The sequence below is a fragment of the Crinia signifera genome, chromosome 3 (assembly GCF_055691185.1).
Source record: "Crinia signifera chromosome 3, ASM5569118v1, whole genome shotgun sequence".
NCBI classification, from domain to species: Eukaryota; Metazoa; Chordata; class Amphibia; order Anura; family Myobatrachidae; genus Crinia; species Crinia signifera.
In genome coordinates this window covers 312,694,905-312,714,008 of record NC_139219.1, presented here as the reverse complement: position 1 = coordinate 312,714,008, position 19,104 = coordinate 312,694,905, and the positions used below count along the sequence as shown (strand labels likewise).

The 19,104-nt window shown below is 46.7% G+C and overlaps 1 protein-coding gene across 3 annotated transcripts in view; it reads right to left on the bottom strand.

Moving 5' to 3' along the window:
- The window catches only part of EVA1A (eva-1 homolog A, regulator of programmed cell death), a 313,736-nt gene that overhangs the window by 262,993 nt on the left and 31,639 nt on the right, over nucleotides 1-19,104 (bottom strand). Inside the window, exon 1 of one of the 3 annotated variants that reach the window (XM_083178646.1) lies at nucleotides 12,474-12,667. The exons of the other annotated variants lie outside the window; for them this stretch is intronic. Within the exon in view, the coding sequence (XP_083034772.1) occupies nucleotides 12,474-12,573 (100 nt within the window). The 5' untranslated portion in view covers nucleotides 12,574-12,667. Of the gene's footprint in view, nucleotides 1-12,473; nucleotides 12,668-19,104 lie in introns of those variants that run through there. 3 annotated transcript variants of the gene reach the window in all.

Here is a 19,104-nt window from a genome sequence, read left to right as displayed (position 1 = left end):
AAATCATAAATAATGGGAACTTACAATCATTGGTTTGGAACCAGTTGGTGTCGAGTGTCTGGGAGTTTTTCTACAATTCCCAAGAATGAATTCCAGTCAAAGGACATCCAATATGAATGTCTTCTCACATGACTGACCCCATCCCTCTCCTGCAATAGCAGCGCTCCTACACTGGCAAGCACGCGGTAATGTATCTTCACTTCAAAACGGTTACCTCTACAGACCGGCAAAATCACGTAATAACGCAATGCATTCCTTTATTCATTAACAGTTTCTTATATAGCGCACACAGATTCCGCAGCGCTCTACAGAGAATATTTGAACATTCACATCAGTCCCTGCCCCAGTGGAGGAAAAATGTAGTAGGACTGTCCCCTAGGGATCAGAACTCGGGGGCGCAGTGTCACAAGTGGGCTTAACCTGCAGCTGTTCGATAGACGGGGTAGTTAGTCCCGTGAAAAATGGGAAGAAATTGAAGGAATTTGAACAGCGCAATAGTTTTGAGAATAGATTAAACAATTTATTTAATAACAATACATGTATACATAATAATAATAGGTACACTAATAAAAAAACTGGGGTTTGTAGAATAAAAATTGAATGGTGGGTGGGTATAAAATTATGGGGGTCCCCCTGCAAATGAAATATGGCTGGAGAGTCCGTTCCTATATATCCCTAGGATTGAATTGATCAAAACATATATAGTTACCACCCTGTTGGGTATGGAATATCCTCGTCCGAGTGTCCACTTATCGGCCCAAGTTGGCACAAATTACCGATGGTGGAGTGTTTGCAATATACTCGGATGCTCCCAGGAAAGATGTTAGTAGGTATATTACCGAGAGCTGGTCCTTTTAGTGGAGACACGAGGAGACAGTATCCTTGGGTGGTATTTGAAATCCAGGGAATGGTTCGGGCTGCAATCCAGTAGGGTAGACGTAAAAGCAGGGGGGGATGGGTTCCCCAGTAGCTCCCTGACGCGTTTCGCCACTCCAGGTGGCCTTTGATAAAGCTTATCAGCCAAACATTTAAATGCCTGAGCTCAGGGGTGGGGGACTGGGTGGAACTCAGTTCCACCAACTGTAATGGTAGGGGGAACTCAGTTCCACCTCCTTCACAGCCATGCACAGTGATTACAACAGAAATGCCTGATCCCAGGAACTGACGTGAAGAAGATAGGAGAGAAAGCAGCTAAAGGGACAGAGATAGATATGTGTAACTATAAAGGGCACTTACTGGTGACATTTTGTGTAAAGGGTACTACTGCTGCGGGCATTATGCATATATAAGCAATACAACTCTTAGTATTATTTGTAAGGGACACTACTGTTCGGCATACATGTATTAGTAATACTACTGTGTAGTGTAACTTGAAAAAGGGGCACTATTGTGTGCCATAACATGAATTAGGTGCTCTACTTTGTGGTGCAATATGAATCAGGGTCACTCCATGTATAATGTGAATATGATTCTGCTACTGTGTGGCATAATTTGAATTGGGGGTACTATTGTGAGGCCACTGTCCCTTTATAAAGTATGGGAGGTAGGGCACTGGCTCAGTGGGGGAGTGAGGGGGTTGCAGGAGTGGCAGGGGAAATGAGTTCCACCCCCTCTCCGGACCACTTTAAGCCCTGCCTGAGCTGATTTTTCCAGTAAGCATCTTACAAATAAACAATGTTAATGGTAACGCTGTGGACCTGCATGTAACTCCAAACCATAGAGGCAACGTGGTGGGAACGACTGTAATCATTTGGACCTAGCAAATGATCTGCAGAAAAAAAGACAAATTCCCATTCCAGGGACGCAGCATTCTGTTTACAGACAGCTTGGCAAAAGCACATTCCCTAACGTCTTTCATCGGCTTCCTCACTCGGAGGAGATGCTCTCCTGTTCTGTTCCTGGGAGATCAAAGGCAGCTTCTGACAGTGCAACCCACAGCTCAGTGGTCATCCGCATGACAGGCAGGACAATGCGGGTCATCTAGTCTTGTGATACATTATAGGAGAGATAAAGGCAAGCCGTAAAACGGATGCAGAGCACCATAGTCCGGGCTCAGTAGAATACAATTGTGTATATATATTATTTATTACCGGTTATTTATATAGTGCACACATATTCCGCAGCGCTTTACAAAGAATATATGAACACTCCCATCAGTCCCTGCCCCAGTGATCTATGGGCCAGATTCTCTAAGCTTCAAAAGTGATAAAATGGAGAGTGATAAACAGCCAGCCAATCAGCTCCTGTCTGACTTTTTTCAAACACAGCCTGTGACATGGCAGGTAGGAGCTGATTGGCTGGCTGTTTATCACTCTCCATTTTATCACTTTTGAAGCTTAGAGAATCTGGCCCTATGTTCCCTACCACATGTAAACGCACTCACAGACATTCTAGGGTTAATTGTGTTGGGCACCAATTAACCTACCAGTATATTTTTGGATTGTGGGAGGAAACCGAAGTACACAAAGGAAACCCACGCAAGGGGAGAACACAAAAACTCTGCACAGTTAGGGCCATGGGGGGAATTGAACCCATGACTTCAGTATATATTATATGTGTGATATATTCACTTAAGCCCCTTTCAGACTGCACTTTTTACCCGTTATTTTGCGTGTTTTTTACCGTTTTAAAATGGTAATTTGTGCAGTCTGAATTTTCTTCAGCAAATCGAAAGACTGTGATTGCTTTCTAGATTATCCACTGTCGTATACAAATACACAGAACAGGTGCTAGGGTGTTCGCTGCCCCCTTGCAAACGATAAATGTGCGCCTGCCCATATGTAACATAGGGATAGAATGCATAAAAGGGGTGTGGTCTCACAAGGAAGGGGCATGGTCATACAATAGTACAACCAATTCAAATTATGCCAAGCAGTTGCACTATCTTATTCGCATTACAAGGCATGTAGTGTTCATGATTCATATTGCACCACATAGTAGTGTAACTTATTCACATGCCCAAAATAGTAATGCCACTCTCACATGACTCCCCAGTAGCGCCCCTTTAGATTGGAGACTGAAGAACCGCCACCTGCAAGTTGCCCGATAAACACGGGGAGCCATATTAACTTGTTGATACAAATGTAATGGCAATTTAAAATAAAAAGGCAAAACCAACCTATGAATTTGCCTCTTTAAATTCTGCATTAAAATATAGAAGAATAATAGGACAATGCCTACATTCGGGGCAAATGGCATCATTGCGGCCTGACTTCCTCTGTGCGGCATAGTGATTTGCGCCATTGTACCTTGTAAGGAAGCCACCAGGATGCCAGCGTCAACCCACCACTCAGAAATGACATCCTACACCTGGTTCCCCATGAGGGGAATAAATAAAGTTAGCAAATATGCCTTTTAATAATCATTTCAGGGATGGAATGCAATAAGGAAATGACTCAGTTGCACTCAGATAAGACTCTGCTACAAGGCTGTGCACATGATAACCCATCTGAGGAGCATTTGTGTAACAATACTTAAAATGACATTCGTTATGCAGAGGAGTACAAGCTATTGTTTTCTGTTATCAGCCATTTCAGGCGCAGGAGAGGCCGATATCGGTGTCTGCCAATCATATTACTGATAGCAAGATAAAGTTTGTCTAATATTTAGGGGCTGATTTATCAACAAATTAATTTTTTTTTTTTAAACTCACTGCCTATGACTAATAGTGCCCCAGAGAATCAGCTCCCAACTATCATGTGTTTGAAAAATAACAGTTGGGAGCTGTTGCATATGATCATACTAATTGATAAACCAGCCCCCTCATATCTACAGGACAAGTTATAAATTGCTACTTTTTGTGAAGGCAAAAACAGCGGATTTTCCTTTTTTCAAGGTTTTGTGAAAAATTCGAATAGAATTTGGATGAGTAAAATCGTTTAATGTCAATGTTTCAGGAAATACATTGGTTACCTTCTATAAGAGCTGGCACATGGGCAATCAAGATTCTATATGCCATAGCAAGCAGTCACTCAGGGCCTGGTTCAGCGCTGGATGCGTATCGGGTCAGTGATGCGGGTTTGGTAACAGTGGATCTGAGAAGATGTGCAAATGGCACAGGAGACATCTTTTGTCTAGAGAAACCTTATCAGACACGGCCGATTGATGCAGTGTTGGTGACTGCGACAGCCGTCCTATATTGGAAAAAGCAAGTATCAGCGGTGGGCCCTTTAGTCCTTAGGCGCCCGGTGCAATGCACCTGTTGCATCAATGGCATACCTCTAAACATTTTCATTTCTGAAATCAGGGCGTGGCCTATGCCATAGGGGCGTGGCTTTGCTGGTTGCCATGGCTGTAGGCCACACCCCCATTTTTCATCACTATGTGGGCATGGCAATAGTAGTTCCCCCTCTGGTCACCCTTAGGGGAACCCCACGCCTCCTGTATATAGCAGCAGTATGTGTTATAAGCCAGCAACTGTACAGCTGTAACTTCCTCTGGGAGACTCAGGATGACTATATATGGAATAGATGCCTACTTACCTACTTTTGAAAACTAGTTTCAGGGAGATTATAGTTGGTATATAATTTTACACAGCGCCTCATTGAGGGGACGTGTCATGCTCCACCCAAAGAGCGTGTCTAGTTCCATATATCAAGAGATTGTAAAAAGAGACTGTGAATGTGGCACCTAGAATTGTGGGTGTGGACTGCTATATATGAGAGGAAACTTTTAAAATGACTTAAGCCCCATACACATGGTGAGATATTGGCTAATGGCCCATTCTGACTTTTGAGAGATTTTGGCTAGATGCACTGGAGATTTTGAATAAGCAATTTTGTCTAAGTAATAATAGTCTAGAGGGAGATTGCTGCTATGTCATGGAGTCTCCTGCAGAATGCAGGAGGGGAGGTAACTATGATGTAACAGTGTAATGTGGGCTAGGTGACATGAGGGAGATTGGTAGACTAATGAGGGAGAGAGGGAGATTGCTGCTATGTCAGGGAGTCTCCTGCAGAATGCAGGAGGAGAGGCAACTATGGGTAACAGTGTAATGTGGGCTAGGTGACATGAGGGAGATAGCTAGACTAATGAGGGGGAGAGGGAGATTGCTGCTATTTCAGGGAGTCTCCTGCAGAATGCAGGAGGGGAGGTAACTATGATGTAACAGTGTAATGTGGGCTAGGTGACATGAGGGAGATTGCTAGACTAATGAGGGAGAGAGGGAGATTGCTGCTATATCAGGGAGTCTCCTGCAGAATGCAGGAGGAGAGGTAACTATGGGTAACAGTGTAATGTGGGCTAGGTGACATGAGGGAGATTGATAGACTAATGAGGGAGAGAGGGAGATTGCTGCTATGTCAGGGAGTCTCCTGCAGAATGCAGGAGGGGAGGTAACTATGATGTAACAGTGTAATGTGGGCTAGGTGACATGAGGGAGATTGCTAGACTAATGAGGGAGAGAGGGAGATTGCTGCTATGTCAGGGAGTCTCCTGCAGAATGCAGGAGGGGAGGTAACTATGATGTAACAGTGTACTGTGGGCTTGGTGACATGAGGGAGATTGCTAGACTAATGAGGGAGAGAGGGAGATGGCTGTTATATCAGGGAGTCTCCTGCAGAATGCAGGAGGAGAGGTAACTATGGGTAACAGTGTAATGTGGGCTAGGTGACATGAGGGAGATTGCTAGACTAATGAGGGAGAGAGGGAGATTGCTGCTATGTCAGGGAGTCTCCTGCAGAATGCAGGAGGGGAGGTAACTATGATGTAACAGTGTAATGTGGGCTAGGTGACATGAGGGAGATTGCTAGACTAATGAGGGAGAGAGGGAGATTGCTGCTATGTCAGGGAGTCTCCTGCAGAATGCAGGAGGGGAGGTAACTATGATGTAACAGTGTACTGTGGGCTAGGTGACATGAGGGAGATTGCTAGACTAATGAGGGAGAGAGGGAGATGGCTGTTATTTCAGGGAGTCTCCTGCAGAATGCAGGCGGGTAGGTAACTATGATGTAACAGTGTAATGTGGGCTAGGTGACATGAGGGAGATTGCTAGACTAATGAGAGAGAGAGGGAGAGTGCTGCTATGTCAGGGAGTCTCCTGCAGAATGCAGGCGGGTAGGCAACTATGCCCCTATGTGAACAGGATATTAAAGCTCTGTCAGGACGTTTCCGCAGCATCACATGCGGGTCAGAGCGTCAGTCAGTCTGCCATGGGGCCTGCCCGGACTTTGCAGTTTATACCAGTCTGTGTTGCTGTGCACCCTGGGACAAACTCCTTTAATGCACCAGCGTTGAATAGAGTCCTGCGTCCCAGGCAGGGCGCTCTCTCTCCTCACCGCCAGCCTGCGAAATCCAATCCTTTACAAATCCCGGATTCTAAACTCTGGGCCCTTTGAAAGTACCTTCTGCTGAGGACCATTCTCCCAGAAATATGCAAATGCTGCACAAGCGGAGTGAGTGAGGTCACTGCCCAGTGCAGGTTGTTGTGATGCTTGGGAACTGTTAATTCACTTACAAATAACATTCCTACGGAGAGGATAATAGGCTTTGTTGGTCTCATTGCACAATCTCCTATGAGGGTCTTGCTGCGGGTGTGGATCATTCGGTCTACAACAACTAGGTCGAGAAGCATTGGGTCGACACCACTAGGTCGACATGCAGCAAGGTCGACATGGGTCAAGGTCGACATGTCATTATGTCGACACAAGCATTAGGTCGACATGGCCAAGTTGACAGTCAAAAGGTCGACATGTGGTTTTTCACCACATGTCGACCAAGAGACAAGAGAGTTTTCTCACAAGAGAGTTTTCTTCAGAACCTATATCAATTCTCCTGATGTAGGTTATAATCTAATTATAGTGAGAAGCCAATTAAGCTCTTTGGCCTTTGAGAGATAATTGGACCTCTAAAAGAGCCACTGTAGAACATGCAAACTCAACACAGAGTACAACATACACACATCATTACTCAACTTATGAAATCTGAGCTCTAAAGGCCCCTATAAACTACACGGTTTGGGCCCGTATTCACCCGGTTCTGGCGGATCGAGACAAGAAATTGGGTGAAATCATCCCAAAGCGCAATTGTATGACACCCGTTCAGATCGGAACGGAGGTCAGACGGGCTGCACATAAGATAAATCGGTACTTATGTAGTATCTGGGCTGCCGATTTTCTGATTGTATGCCTTACCTTAAGGCATACAATCAGATGCGATTCGACGCGATTTTCGGCAAAATCGCATCGAATCGCATCCGATATCGCATGCGATGCGATTTTGTATAGGATTCAATATTAACAAGGTCCTGTTCATTTCCCCACTATCCAAGTGGGTATAGAGTTGATTTTATAAAGCGTGGCGAACGTAGCGAGCCACCGAGCCTGAAGCGTGGCGAGCGAACGCAGATTTCTTAAAAAGTATTCTGTGTCCGCTCGCCACGCTTCGGGCTCGGTGGCTCGCTACAGGTTTTTATCCAACTCCATGCCCACTTGGATAGTGGGAAAGGAAAAGGACCCCTTTTTCCCATTGAATTCTATGTTAAAATGGACTCAGACCATTTTAACATTGAATCCTATGGAAAAATCGGGACCATCGCATCGCATCGCATATGATTTGGTCGCATGCGATGCGATGCTACGTATCCGACCCGATTTCTAAATCGGACGCCCAGATACTACATAAGTACCGATAAATCTTATGTGCAGCCGTCGCAGCACATCGTGGGTGTTAAGCACCAGCAATGTATTGCATATGATACTGTGCGGCAGGCGGGGAGCAGGGTCCGGAGAGTGGGATCCGGTGGATGGCGATCCGATAGGAGAATTGAAAAATCTGATTCAAAAGACTGGGTGGTGGCTGCCCGAATAGAAGGCCCCTGATTGGCTCACAGATTTCTCTCAGCCAATCAGCGGCCGCCAAGTCTTTTGAATAGGATTTGTCAATTCTGACGCCCCCGCCTGCAGCTCCCAGAGCTTACATGTGATAAATCGCATGTGATTTATCACATGTAAAAAAAGGCACATCAAGTGCCAAATCTTACTGAGCTCGCCAGGGAAACTGTCAGGGGAGCTCAGCCAAACGTATGGGGGCCTTAAGATTCCTCCAGTACTGTTGTAAGATCCCTGTCTCCAGGGATTTGTCTGTCCTCAATTAGCATTACACCGTAATATGCAAGATTACAGTTTAGAAACTCAGACAGAGACAAAGTTAGGAAAATGATGGGGTTTAGCCATTAATGAGCCAATGAGTACTCAGCTACATTACAGTCACTGTTACAGTCTTCTGCAGCACGTTTAACAATCCACCTTTGATTGCATTATTTACTTTTCAAACATCTGCGGATGATTATGTCATTGTCTGTGATGTAATAGAGACAGAGAGAGGGAATAAGTCCGCTGATTACTGATACCCCTTTTCCACTTGCAGTCCCGGGTTATACCCGGGAATGTGTTCCAGGATGCTTCCCGGGACACTACCCGGGAATGTATCATTTCACATTGCATTCAGACCCGGGATCGACCCGGGACAGCCCCATTCACACATTCCCGGGTATGACCCGGGAGTGCAAGTGGATCCAATAGACACCGGGGGGCTGCACTCTGCTCGTGCCCTGGACGCACTTCCCCTATGCTGGCCTCGTCCGAGTCGCTGTAGTGGGAGTGGGGGGAGAACTCTCCCGTCACTTCTGTGCGATCTCGGGGAAGTTTTGCTCTCGTGTTCCCCCCCCCCCCCCGGGGGAGGAAGAGGCGGAGGCCGCCTTCTGTGAGCCATCCGCCGGGTAGGGGTGGTAGGCGAGCGGCTCCAGCGAGTAGTCCCCGGGGAACCTGCTCCTGGCCGGGGTGCAGCGGGTACGCGGGGCAGGGCTGCGGGTGCTCGGGGGAGCCTGCAGCAGGTCGGCAGCTTCTTGCTGGAAGCGGCTTCCCCGATAGCGGTAGCGTAAAGTCCCGTGTAGCCGATCGGGACCATTCACACTGACGGCATCCCGTGTCGATTCCGGGTCCTACCCAGGTCAGGACCTGGGTAGAGATCCCGGAAAGCTGAACACGGGAAGACCCTTTCACACTGCACTAAATCCCGGGATGATGCGCGTTCACGTGCAAAAACCCGGGATATTTTTGCAAGTGGAAAAGGGGTATGACACGCAGCTGTCCTACAAGCACCATTTCTAGGAATATGCAGCCTGATGCAGGCTTGTTCAGAAGGGGCCGAATTCGATGGTTGGGGGTTAGTGAATTGCGCATGTGCAAACGCTGGGCATTCTCCTGGGACTGCAGGTGTTGGGTTTCCTGCTCGGGATGCGCAGCTTACATCACATGATGTCAGCCCCCGCCCCCAATTCTGCCATCAGCGGTCAATATAAGAGTCAGTTCTAGACCATTGAATGATTTTTTTGGGCCGGGCAGTCACATGCGAGGGGATTTCGGCGGCGAATATATGCTGCCTAGCAACCTGGTCTGAATCAGGCCCATAGGGAAATGAAACATATAGAGTGCTGCCCAGAACAGACCACGGAACCGCCAGACATCATTCTAATAAATGCAAAACAGCAATCGGATAGGGCGTGGGTCATTAGACCGACAGTCAAAAGATTGACCACTATTGGTCGACGGTCAAAATGTTGATTTTTTTCATGTTGACCTTTTTCACTTCGACCCTTTGATCATGTCAACCTTTTTTATGTGTCGAACCACAGTGGTCGATCTTTTTTGACTATTGACACTAAACAAAATAATAATGGTATAAAAGTGACATAAGTGAAGCAATTCCTTACACATGACCCAATCAGAGCACAGAGCAATAGTACTTATGATTACAGTGTTAGAAAGTGTCACTTTAGTAAAAAACAAAGTACTTGTGTGTACAAGTAAAAGTGTTACAATATGATGCCCCTCAAACACGGGGGCCCCTGGCACCCCAAACTCATCCCTAAAAATCAAAACAAATCCAAGCCCCCCTTCCCCCCAATACATTAGTAATACAGCATATACTAGATATACGAAAGCTAGAATCTCACAGGTTGCTAAGGGCAACACCACTACTTTTTCTCTTGAAACCATCTAGGACATTAGCCAGATGTTCTGACAATTGAAACAGCGAATGGTGCACAGCAGTGTATCATAAACAAAAGCTGCATGTAGGGGTGTAGTGAGATATATATACACACACACACACACACACACACACACACATACATACATACATACATCCCACAGACACGGGCAAGCATCACATTTCATAGCATCCCATACAATTAGAATATATGGCAAACACTGTAGCTGTGGAGGAATCCACAGAATGCTTGACGCAGGTTTTCTTGTCTACTTTAAGGAAAACAGTCATTGCTTCAATAATATATATAATGTGTCCCGAAATGTTGGTATTGCCTTTATGTGGTGACCTTGATATTACACGTCATTTGATAAGTTTCCTCTGAGTGCCGCTGTCTGTTTAATTGCTCTTACATAACATCTCGTCCGGAGGGCACCGGGGCACAAACACATTGGCTACGGGAGTGCCAGGCCGCATCTCTACATATATACTGTGTATATATATATATATATATATACACACACACATATACACATACATATATATGCTACAGCGCTTATTTAATAGGGTGTGGTATGACACACCGACAGTCATTTCTCCGACGTCGGAATCCCGACTGCACAGCGGGGGAGCACAATGAAGCCCCTTGCGGGCTCGCTCCGCTCGCCACGCTGTGGGCACGGTGGCGAGCTGCGCTCTCCACCTATTTTATTCTCACTCTATGGGGGTCGTGGACGAGGGAGCAGTCGGGATTCCGACGTCGGAGTAATGACTGTCGGAATCCCGACTGTCGGGGAGCCATCCGGCACCCATTTAATCTTGGCCTCTTTCAGCATTAATAAGTAACTGCACTACAAGGGGTACACTAAGATGGGAGTTCTATTGAAGATGGGTAGTTTCCCATAGCAACCAATCAGATTCTACTACTTATTGCACCTTCTAGAAGACACTAGAAAGCACATTAGAATAGCATGGACGGTGTAATGGTTAGCATTACTGCCTCACAGCGCTGAGGTCATGGGTTCCATTCTCACCATGGCTCTAACTGTGCGGAGTTTGTATATTCTCCCCGTGCTTGCGTGGGTTTACTCCGGGTACTCCGGTTTCATCTGAAAATATACTGGCAGGTTAATTGGCTCCCTACAAATTAACCCTAGAATGTCTGTGTGTGTGTGTACATGTGGTAGGGAATATAGATTGTAAGCTCCATTGGGGCAGGGACTGATGTGACTGTTCAAACATTCTCTGTACAGCGCTGCAGAATATGTGTGCGCTATATACATAAATGGTAATAATAATCTGATTGGCTATAGACAACATCCCATCTTCAAAAAAACTCCCATTTTAGTAATTTTGCCCCTAAGCATCTTTAGAAAATAGTGAAAAAACACACAAATTGGTATAAATACTCTGCCACGTGCTTAAATCCCCGCCTGGTTCCCTTATAGACAGCGTCTCATTATCAGACAAATCAGAGTAAACGCAAACATTCATCAGCAGACAGAAACCACTGGGTATAATCACCAGATCTCTGTACTACAGCCAGGTAACCCTGCAGACAGAAACCACTGGGTATAATCACCAGATCTATAATCACCAGATCTCTGTACTAGAGCAGCCAGGTAACCCTGAAGACAGAAACCACTGGGTATAATCACCAGATCTCTGTACTACAGCCAGGTCACCCTGCAGACAGAAACCACTGGGTATAATAACCAGATCTCTGTACTACAGCCAGGTCACCCTGCAGACAGGAACCACTGGGTATAATCACCAGATCTCTGTACTACAGCCAGGTCACCCTGCAGACAGAAACCACTGGGTATAATCACCAGATCTCTGTACTACAGCCAGGTCACCCTGCAGACAGAAACCACTGGGTATAATAACCAGATCTCTGTACTACAGCCAGGTCACCCTGCAGACAGGAACCACTGGGTATAATAACCAGATCTCTGTACTACAGCCAGGTAACCCTGCAGACAGAAACCACTGGGTATAATCACCAGATCTCTGTACTACAGCCAGGTCACCCTGCAGACAGAAACCACTGGGTATAATCACCAGATCTCTGTACTACAGCCAGGTCACCCTGCAGACAGAAACCACTGGGTATAATCACCAGATCTCTGTACTACAGCCAGGTCACCCTGAAGACAGAAACCACTGGGTATAATAACCAGATCTATAATAACCAGATCTCTGTACTACAGCCAGGTCACCCTGCAGACAGAAACCACTGGGTATAATCACCAGATCTCTGTACTACAGCCAGGTCACCCTGAAGACAGAAACCACTGGGTATAATAACCAGATCTCTGTACTACAGCCAGGTCACCCTGCAGACAGTTATCTGGTCAGCACCAGAGATTTGCAATCAGAGTCAGAAGCTAAACTGTCAGACAAGGGGAAGGCTTGCCAGCAGAGTGCTGAGGGGGAATCCCTGGCTGCAGAAGTGCTAGGCATGTTCCCATGCGCTTTCCTACCTGAGAACTCAGATGAAGTCGCCGCCAGGCTGCCTAATACTGCGATGTAAAATATCCCGAATGCACCATAGGAAATGTTGGGCTTGCCACGGAATCCCATCCTTCAGAAATCCGCACATCAGGTTTGTACGCCACTTAGAGCAATCTTTTCCTCCTGGATAGACGGTGCCTGCTCGCACACTCTGCTAGTCCCATTGCTCAGGGCAGAGGAACATTCAATCCCCTTCCTTGGGAGGCAATGAATGGATCAGAGACAAGAGAGACTGCTGAAATTGTAGCAGGCTCACATCTACCTGTAGCTGCAGACACCCCCGCTGGGTCCTAGCCCCGGCCTCATCCCAGACAAACTCATGAATGGAATGTGGGAATCTTTCACAGTGCCTATGTGGCCAGCATGCTGTGCTCTGTAGTTCACATTATTAATAATATAATAATAATCTTTTCTATATTAGCCAACAATGTCCCAAGAAAGGCATAGCGCTAATGTCAACAGTTACACTAAGGTAGTGCGCTATGGTGTATGCTGGTGCTATATAAATACACAATAATAATAAACCATAACCATTAAGAAGTATTCATTGTAGGAATACATTAGACCAGGAATGGGGAACCTTCGGTCCTCCAGCTGTTGTTGAACTACACATCCCAGCATGCCCTGCAACATTTTTAGCATAGGCAAATAGCAAAACTGTAGCAGTGCATGCTGGGATGTGTAGTTCAACAATAGCTGGTGGGCCCATGCAGCTGGAGGGCCCCTGCATTAGACCTATTCAATGTATCATGTTTCGGATTGGCGAAACCCGGCGCAGATTTGACAATTTAGCGTTAGCTTTCGACAATGCAGTCGAATCTGCATGGGCGACAATGCGTCCGAAAACGGGCGCATCGAATAGGTGCGTGTCGATATTTCCGACTGTCGTAAGTATCGGCGCACATTAAATACCCTCCTAATCAGCGTTCTACTTGGGTGGGGTGCACAAAATGGGAAATCTATCATTAGACAACGGGATCGGGTCACTAGGTAAACCCCACTTAGGTCAACATGCATTGGTTTGACCATTGATGGTCGAAAGGGCTTAGTTGAGACACCTGAAAAAAGGTTGACATGGCTAAAATCGACAGGGTGACAAGGTCTACACAAGCATTAAGTCTACAATGGAAGGTCAACAGTAAAAAGGTCGACATGATTCTGTCACTTTAATATATGTGCCAACAGGGCGGTATTTGATGCCCTGCCATCCACTAGGGCGTGGTGGGAGAATAAAACAGCGTGCCCGAAGCATGGCGATTGCAGCGAGTCGTACGAGGGGACATATTACACTTTAGAGGTGACAATGTTGACTGCTGTGACATTCGGGTAAAAAAAAAAACGTAGAAAATTCATGTCAACTTTTTGACTGTCGACCTTCCCATTGTCGAACTAATTCTTATGTCGACTTCCAACCCTGTTTCAGGAACTATTTCAGATGTTGCTCTAATCCCTGTCGACCAATCTTCAGTGGTCAACCCAATGTATGTTGGACGACCAATGACCCATGAGTTTGAAGAAACTCAGGAGCCCGAGGTGTGCTCCCTACCACCAGTGCTGTGCCTAAACATGGGGTTATCTCCCGGAGGAGACGGGCCCCGTTTTTCCCCTAACCCCTCTCAACCATAAGGCCGAAGAGGGGAAAATAGGGAACGGTGGGTCCTCTTCGCCGAAGCTTAGAGAGACCCTCTTTCCTCAACCCCCGAAGGGTTAGGACGGTGGGTCCTCCGCACCCGAAGGTTTGGAGAGACCCTCAGTGGACTTCCCTCCGCCTTGCGGCTCGGGGTCGTCCTCGGGGGGACCGCAGCTCTCCCCAAAAGGCGAGAGCTTTGGCACATTGGGGAAATGGAAGGCCCATAAGGGTCGACCACACTACCCAAAAAAAACGTGACAAACTACAGAAAACAGAAAACGTGAAAAAGTGCACGAACGTGGAAAAGAAGTGAAATAATAATAAAGAGGACCCTATAAAATGTAAACCTTCTATGAATAAGGTAATCACGCATATCTGCACGATGATCCTATCACGGCCCTGCATGTACACGTTACACCTATCATGTGCGGGAAGTTGGGCAGTGAAAGGGTTAAGGGACCTCCCTTGCCTGCTGTGTGTGTGTGTGTGCGCACAGGACTAGACTGGTCCCTCTCCCTGGTAAGGTCTATAGGCCGGCATGGTACATTTGGACATGAATGGCCGAGCTTAATCCCTTCCCCCATTATACTTCTGCAAATTCTTACTCTGCAGGGGGGGTCTGACCACAGTGGATGGAGTTAATTAAGCACAATGGACGAGGTTTCCCTTTTAGCTCTGTGCACATGTGTGTGAAACATCCGATTGGCTAATGATAAGAATGGAGACTTATGACTGGTGCGGAATCTCCTGGCGCAGTTATACCACAGTCACATCGTTCTCCCTCCGTTCCAGGTCCGATCCTTATTCATGTCCATTCGTTCGGTCCGCTTCATTCACAATGGGGCATATTCGCATGCGCAGGGTTATTTCTGCACATATGCCGGGTGCATGCGCCACGGCGAACAGGGTGGTTGCAGTGTGCGGGCGGGGGGGGGGGGGGGGGGGCGTGGAGGGGCGGCGGCCCAGGCCATTTGCATATGGGGACACCCAGTTTTTCATTAGGCGTTCCCATGAGAATGTTGGGCGTCCTAATGCAAATGCCCCGATGCCGCGGGGGGGGGGGGGGGGGGGGGCGGCCAGCTAACATCACCAGATGCCAGCTGCCCGCCCACTTCCTCCTGAGCGGCCACGCATATGTAAGTGACTTGAGAGTCACTGTTATATGCGTGCACCTTCGCCATCATTCGATGTTCCCCGGCCATCGAATGATGTGGGTGGATCCATTCGCAGGCCCTGTGAGGGAATCGCCCCTTGCGAACGGGTGGCGGCCAAGCCGGGGGTTTGGTGGACTCGCAAGGCTGTGAATTTGCAGTCTTGCAAATCAACCAGAATAATCCCCAAATACTGCTTCGCACATTATACACAGGGTGACCTGGTTTAACCCTTCTTATATCCCCGAGTCGAATTTGCCGGGTGGTCGACCTGGGTTATTAGGTCTGGTGCTTTCACACCGCACCAGGCAGCAAACCGGCAATAACCGGGGATTTAGAGGTGATGTGAAAGGGGTATAACTGACGTAGTATGAAAAACTCAGCGAGAGTCAACACTGGCTTCTTACAGGCCACAATACACATGTGCTTGCCATGCTTGGGCACGTCGGCTCAAGAAACAGTGAAAAAAAAACCTGTCGACCTTTCCACTGTCGACCTAGACCATGTCGACATAATGCTTGTGTCGACCTAATGACCTGTCGACCTTGTCCCATGTTGACCTTTGATGTGTGTATGTTCCCTATGGACTCCAAAACGGCTGACCGATTTTGATGAAATTTTCAGGCAATCTTCAGATTAGCCCAGCGGGTGATCCTGTAAAGTTTTGGTAGCGATCGGGTCAACAGAAATTTTTTTTTGGGGGGGAAGGGGGGCTTTGGCAATTAATTGACTCGTGCCACGAATGAGATTTCGTTCCCGCCGAACTTCTGTCAAATGCAACTGAATATTCAAACCGTTGTCGACAAGGTATTCCCGAATCTAACAACCAACTACAAAAATCCGGATTGGCTGTGTGAACGTGCAATTTGGCACCAAAAAATGATGATGTCAACAACCTCAATGAGCAAATTCAATTGAAACTGCCTGGCAAAACAGTCAAATACAAATCGATCGACACAAGCCGTCAATTATCCGATTGAAATTTTTAATTCATTGGCACCACCCGGAATGCCACCGCACGTATCAACATCGAAGGTTGGATCACGGTGATGCTTATTAAAGCACAAAGTTGTGCAACGGAACCAGATTGACCATCGGCACTGTACCTATAGATATCTGCCTAAAACTTTGTCACATGACCGCCCCCATCCATCCACCAGAAGTCATCTGGCTATAGATAATTAGTGCTTCCGTGCAAAGCCGGGACGGGTCGCTAGTACAAAAATAAAAATCATAACACGCACCTCCTGTGCTCCTGCGCCATCTCTCCACTTCCATAGAGAATGGCTGTCAGCACTCTTATTGGTGGATAGCTCCAGACTTCAACCAATCAGCATGTTGCCAGCCATTCGCTGTCATAAGGGACAACTTTTTCAAACATATGAAGCTGCTTGTCTCTCACCAGACAAGCAGCTTCATAACTTTGAGAAAGCTTTCCCTTATGACAGCGAAACGCTTCAGCGGCTGAGCACCCACTTGCCCCAACTGTCACCTATATGCACTTTACTTGGATCCAACCAGCCTCCCCACTTTGGAGGACTGTTCCATCTATATTCAGGCCTACAGTGGACACCTGCTTCATTTTCACCTCCAAAGGAGGATAATCGCTGCAGTGCAATCCTAGGCTAAAAAGGATATAAAAATCTCCAGGTGACCTGTATCAGTAAATATATTCTACCTCAAACAGCTTTAACCTACAGGAAAGTGCCCAATGTATGTGATCTGAATGGCGGTATTTATAGCAGCGGATCCCAATTTCCTTTACCATCACCAGTGGCGCTGGGACAATTCTCATGTTGATTTTCACATATGTTTTCATGTTATTATATATGTGCACTATTAAATGTCAATATATTTTAAAACTCCTCATTGGCTTAGCGCTATTTCCTTTTCTTTTTAGTGCGGTGGAAAATTGCCAGAAAAATGGACGCAGCATTTTTTACATATATATATATATATATATATATATATATATATATATAGGTACTGTACTGATTTGGGTCAATGTGGGTCCAATACATGAGGTCGAGTAACAATGACACAATACAGTGAGCATTACAGTGACAAATATACTGTACACTACAAAATACAGATAAAATTCAAATTACCACTATGGGCAGTATTCAATGAGAAAAATGACGACGTGCAGCGAATCCTGTTTAGGATTCGCTGCACATTCGCCACTGCCCGCCGCGTTCCGGAGCCTCGCCGGCTCCAGTATTCAATCAGTCAGGGGCTCGCTGCCCCTGACCGGCGAATTTTAACTGCTGCAGCGGATGCCGCAGGGAGCCCTGAGGACGGCAGCAGGCAGGGAGATGGAAGTCTCCCTGCCTGCCCCAGAAACGTTTGTGGGGGGGAGGTGGGCTCCCCGGGTGCCAGGCAGCACAGGCTGCCCCTCGGGGGTGCCAGCAGGGGACCGGGTATATTCACTACACCCGATCGTGCATATGTAATGATCGGTGCAGTGAATATATGAATATCTAATGAGCGGCTCGGCTCCCGGCCCCCTGCTGGCTGCTCGTGTAAAAAAATAAAAAAAATTAAAATATTTTTTTTTTTATTAAATATATATTCATGTGCTTACAGGACATGAATAAAAATAGCATGCCCCTTCACAGAATAAAATTCCTGATTTTTTGACACCAAGTATAAAAAACAAAACACTTTATTTTAAAAGTTCACATTCCACTTCACCATAAAAAGATAGCGATTTCTACTCGGTGAATCATGGCGAAAAAAACCTTGAAATGTATTCGCCATCTCGTCATTGAATAGGGTGATTCACCGTTTTAGTCAAAAATTCGCCTTACAGCAAAATCGCCAATAATACCTTTGCGAAATCAGCCTCATTGAATACTGCCCTATAAATTAGGCATAGCCATCTATCATTGATGCTTAACAGGTATCTATGTTTGACATTGATGAATGATGATTTTTGCCATCAATGGTGGAGAGCCAATGGTTCTCAGCCATTGGCGGCATTTAGACAGCATTGTTTTGTCTTTCTTTTATCCTAGCTAAGCCACACTTCTTTCCCTGATTGCCTGCTGTTTCACATTCCCCACACCAGAGACATCCATCAATGGTGAGAGATTTCCATGCCATCATTGTCAACATTCGATGTCACCACTGATTGTTCCCACCAATGGCCATTCTCAGGGGTGGAACAGAAATTTTGAAGGGGAGCCTTGCGCTGCCACTGCCTAGAAAAAAATCTCAGTAGTATGGCACACCAATAATACAAAGGTAAAGTATACGAGAAAAAAAGGGTTACTGACAATCCCTGGGCGCTGGCAGATTCTCTTTTTCCAAAATGTTCTCAATTTCTCACATCCTTTAGGGGGCGGTAACGTCACCATCGAGGCTTGGGTGTCTCCAATGAGTATGTAAAAAGAAAAGGTACTCTTTACCTAGAAGGGCGCCCATCGCGGGCATTGAATGCACTAAAAAATCGGGTGCGATGTGACCGACGCGATGCCCGCGATTTCCCATAGGGAACAATGTTAAATGTCTCAATTGACCCGATTTTCCTGTTCAATGCCTCAATTGACCCGATTTTTCCATAGGAAACAATGTTAAATGGGCCACAGAGGCCAAATAGGCACCCTGAAGTGTGAAATGGCCACCCCAATTGTTAACGCCACCCCACGATCAACGTCAACCCGAAAGCGTGGCGAGCGCAGCGAGCCCGCGCGGGGCGGCGGTACGTCCTACGACCTTTTCATACCCCCACTATCCACGTCGGCGTGGAGTTGAGAATAGAAAGTGTGTCGAGCGCAGCGAGCCACCGAGCCCGAAGCGGGTTTCACAGCTGTCCGC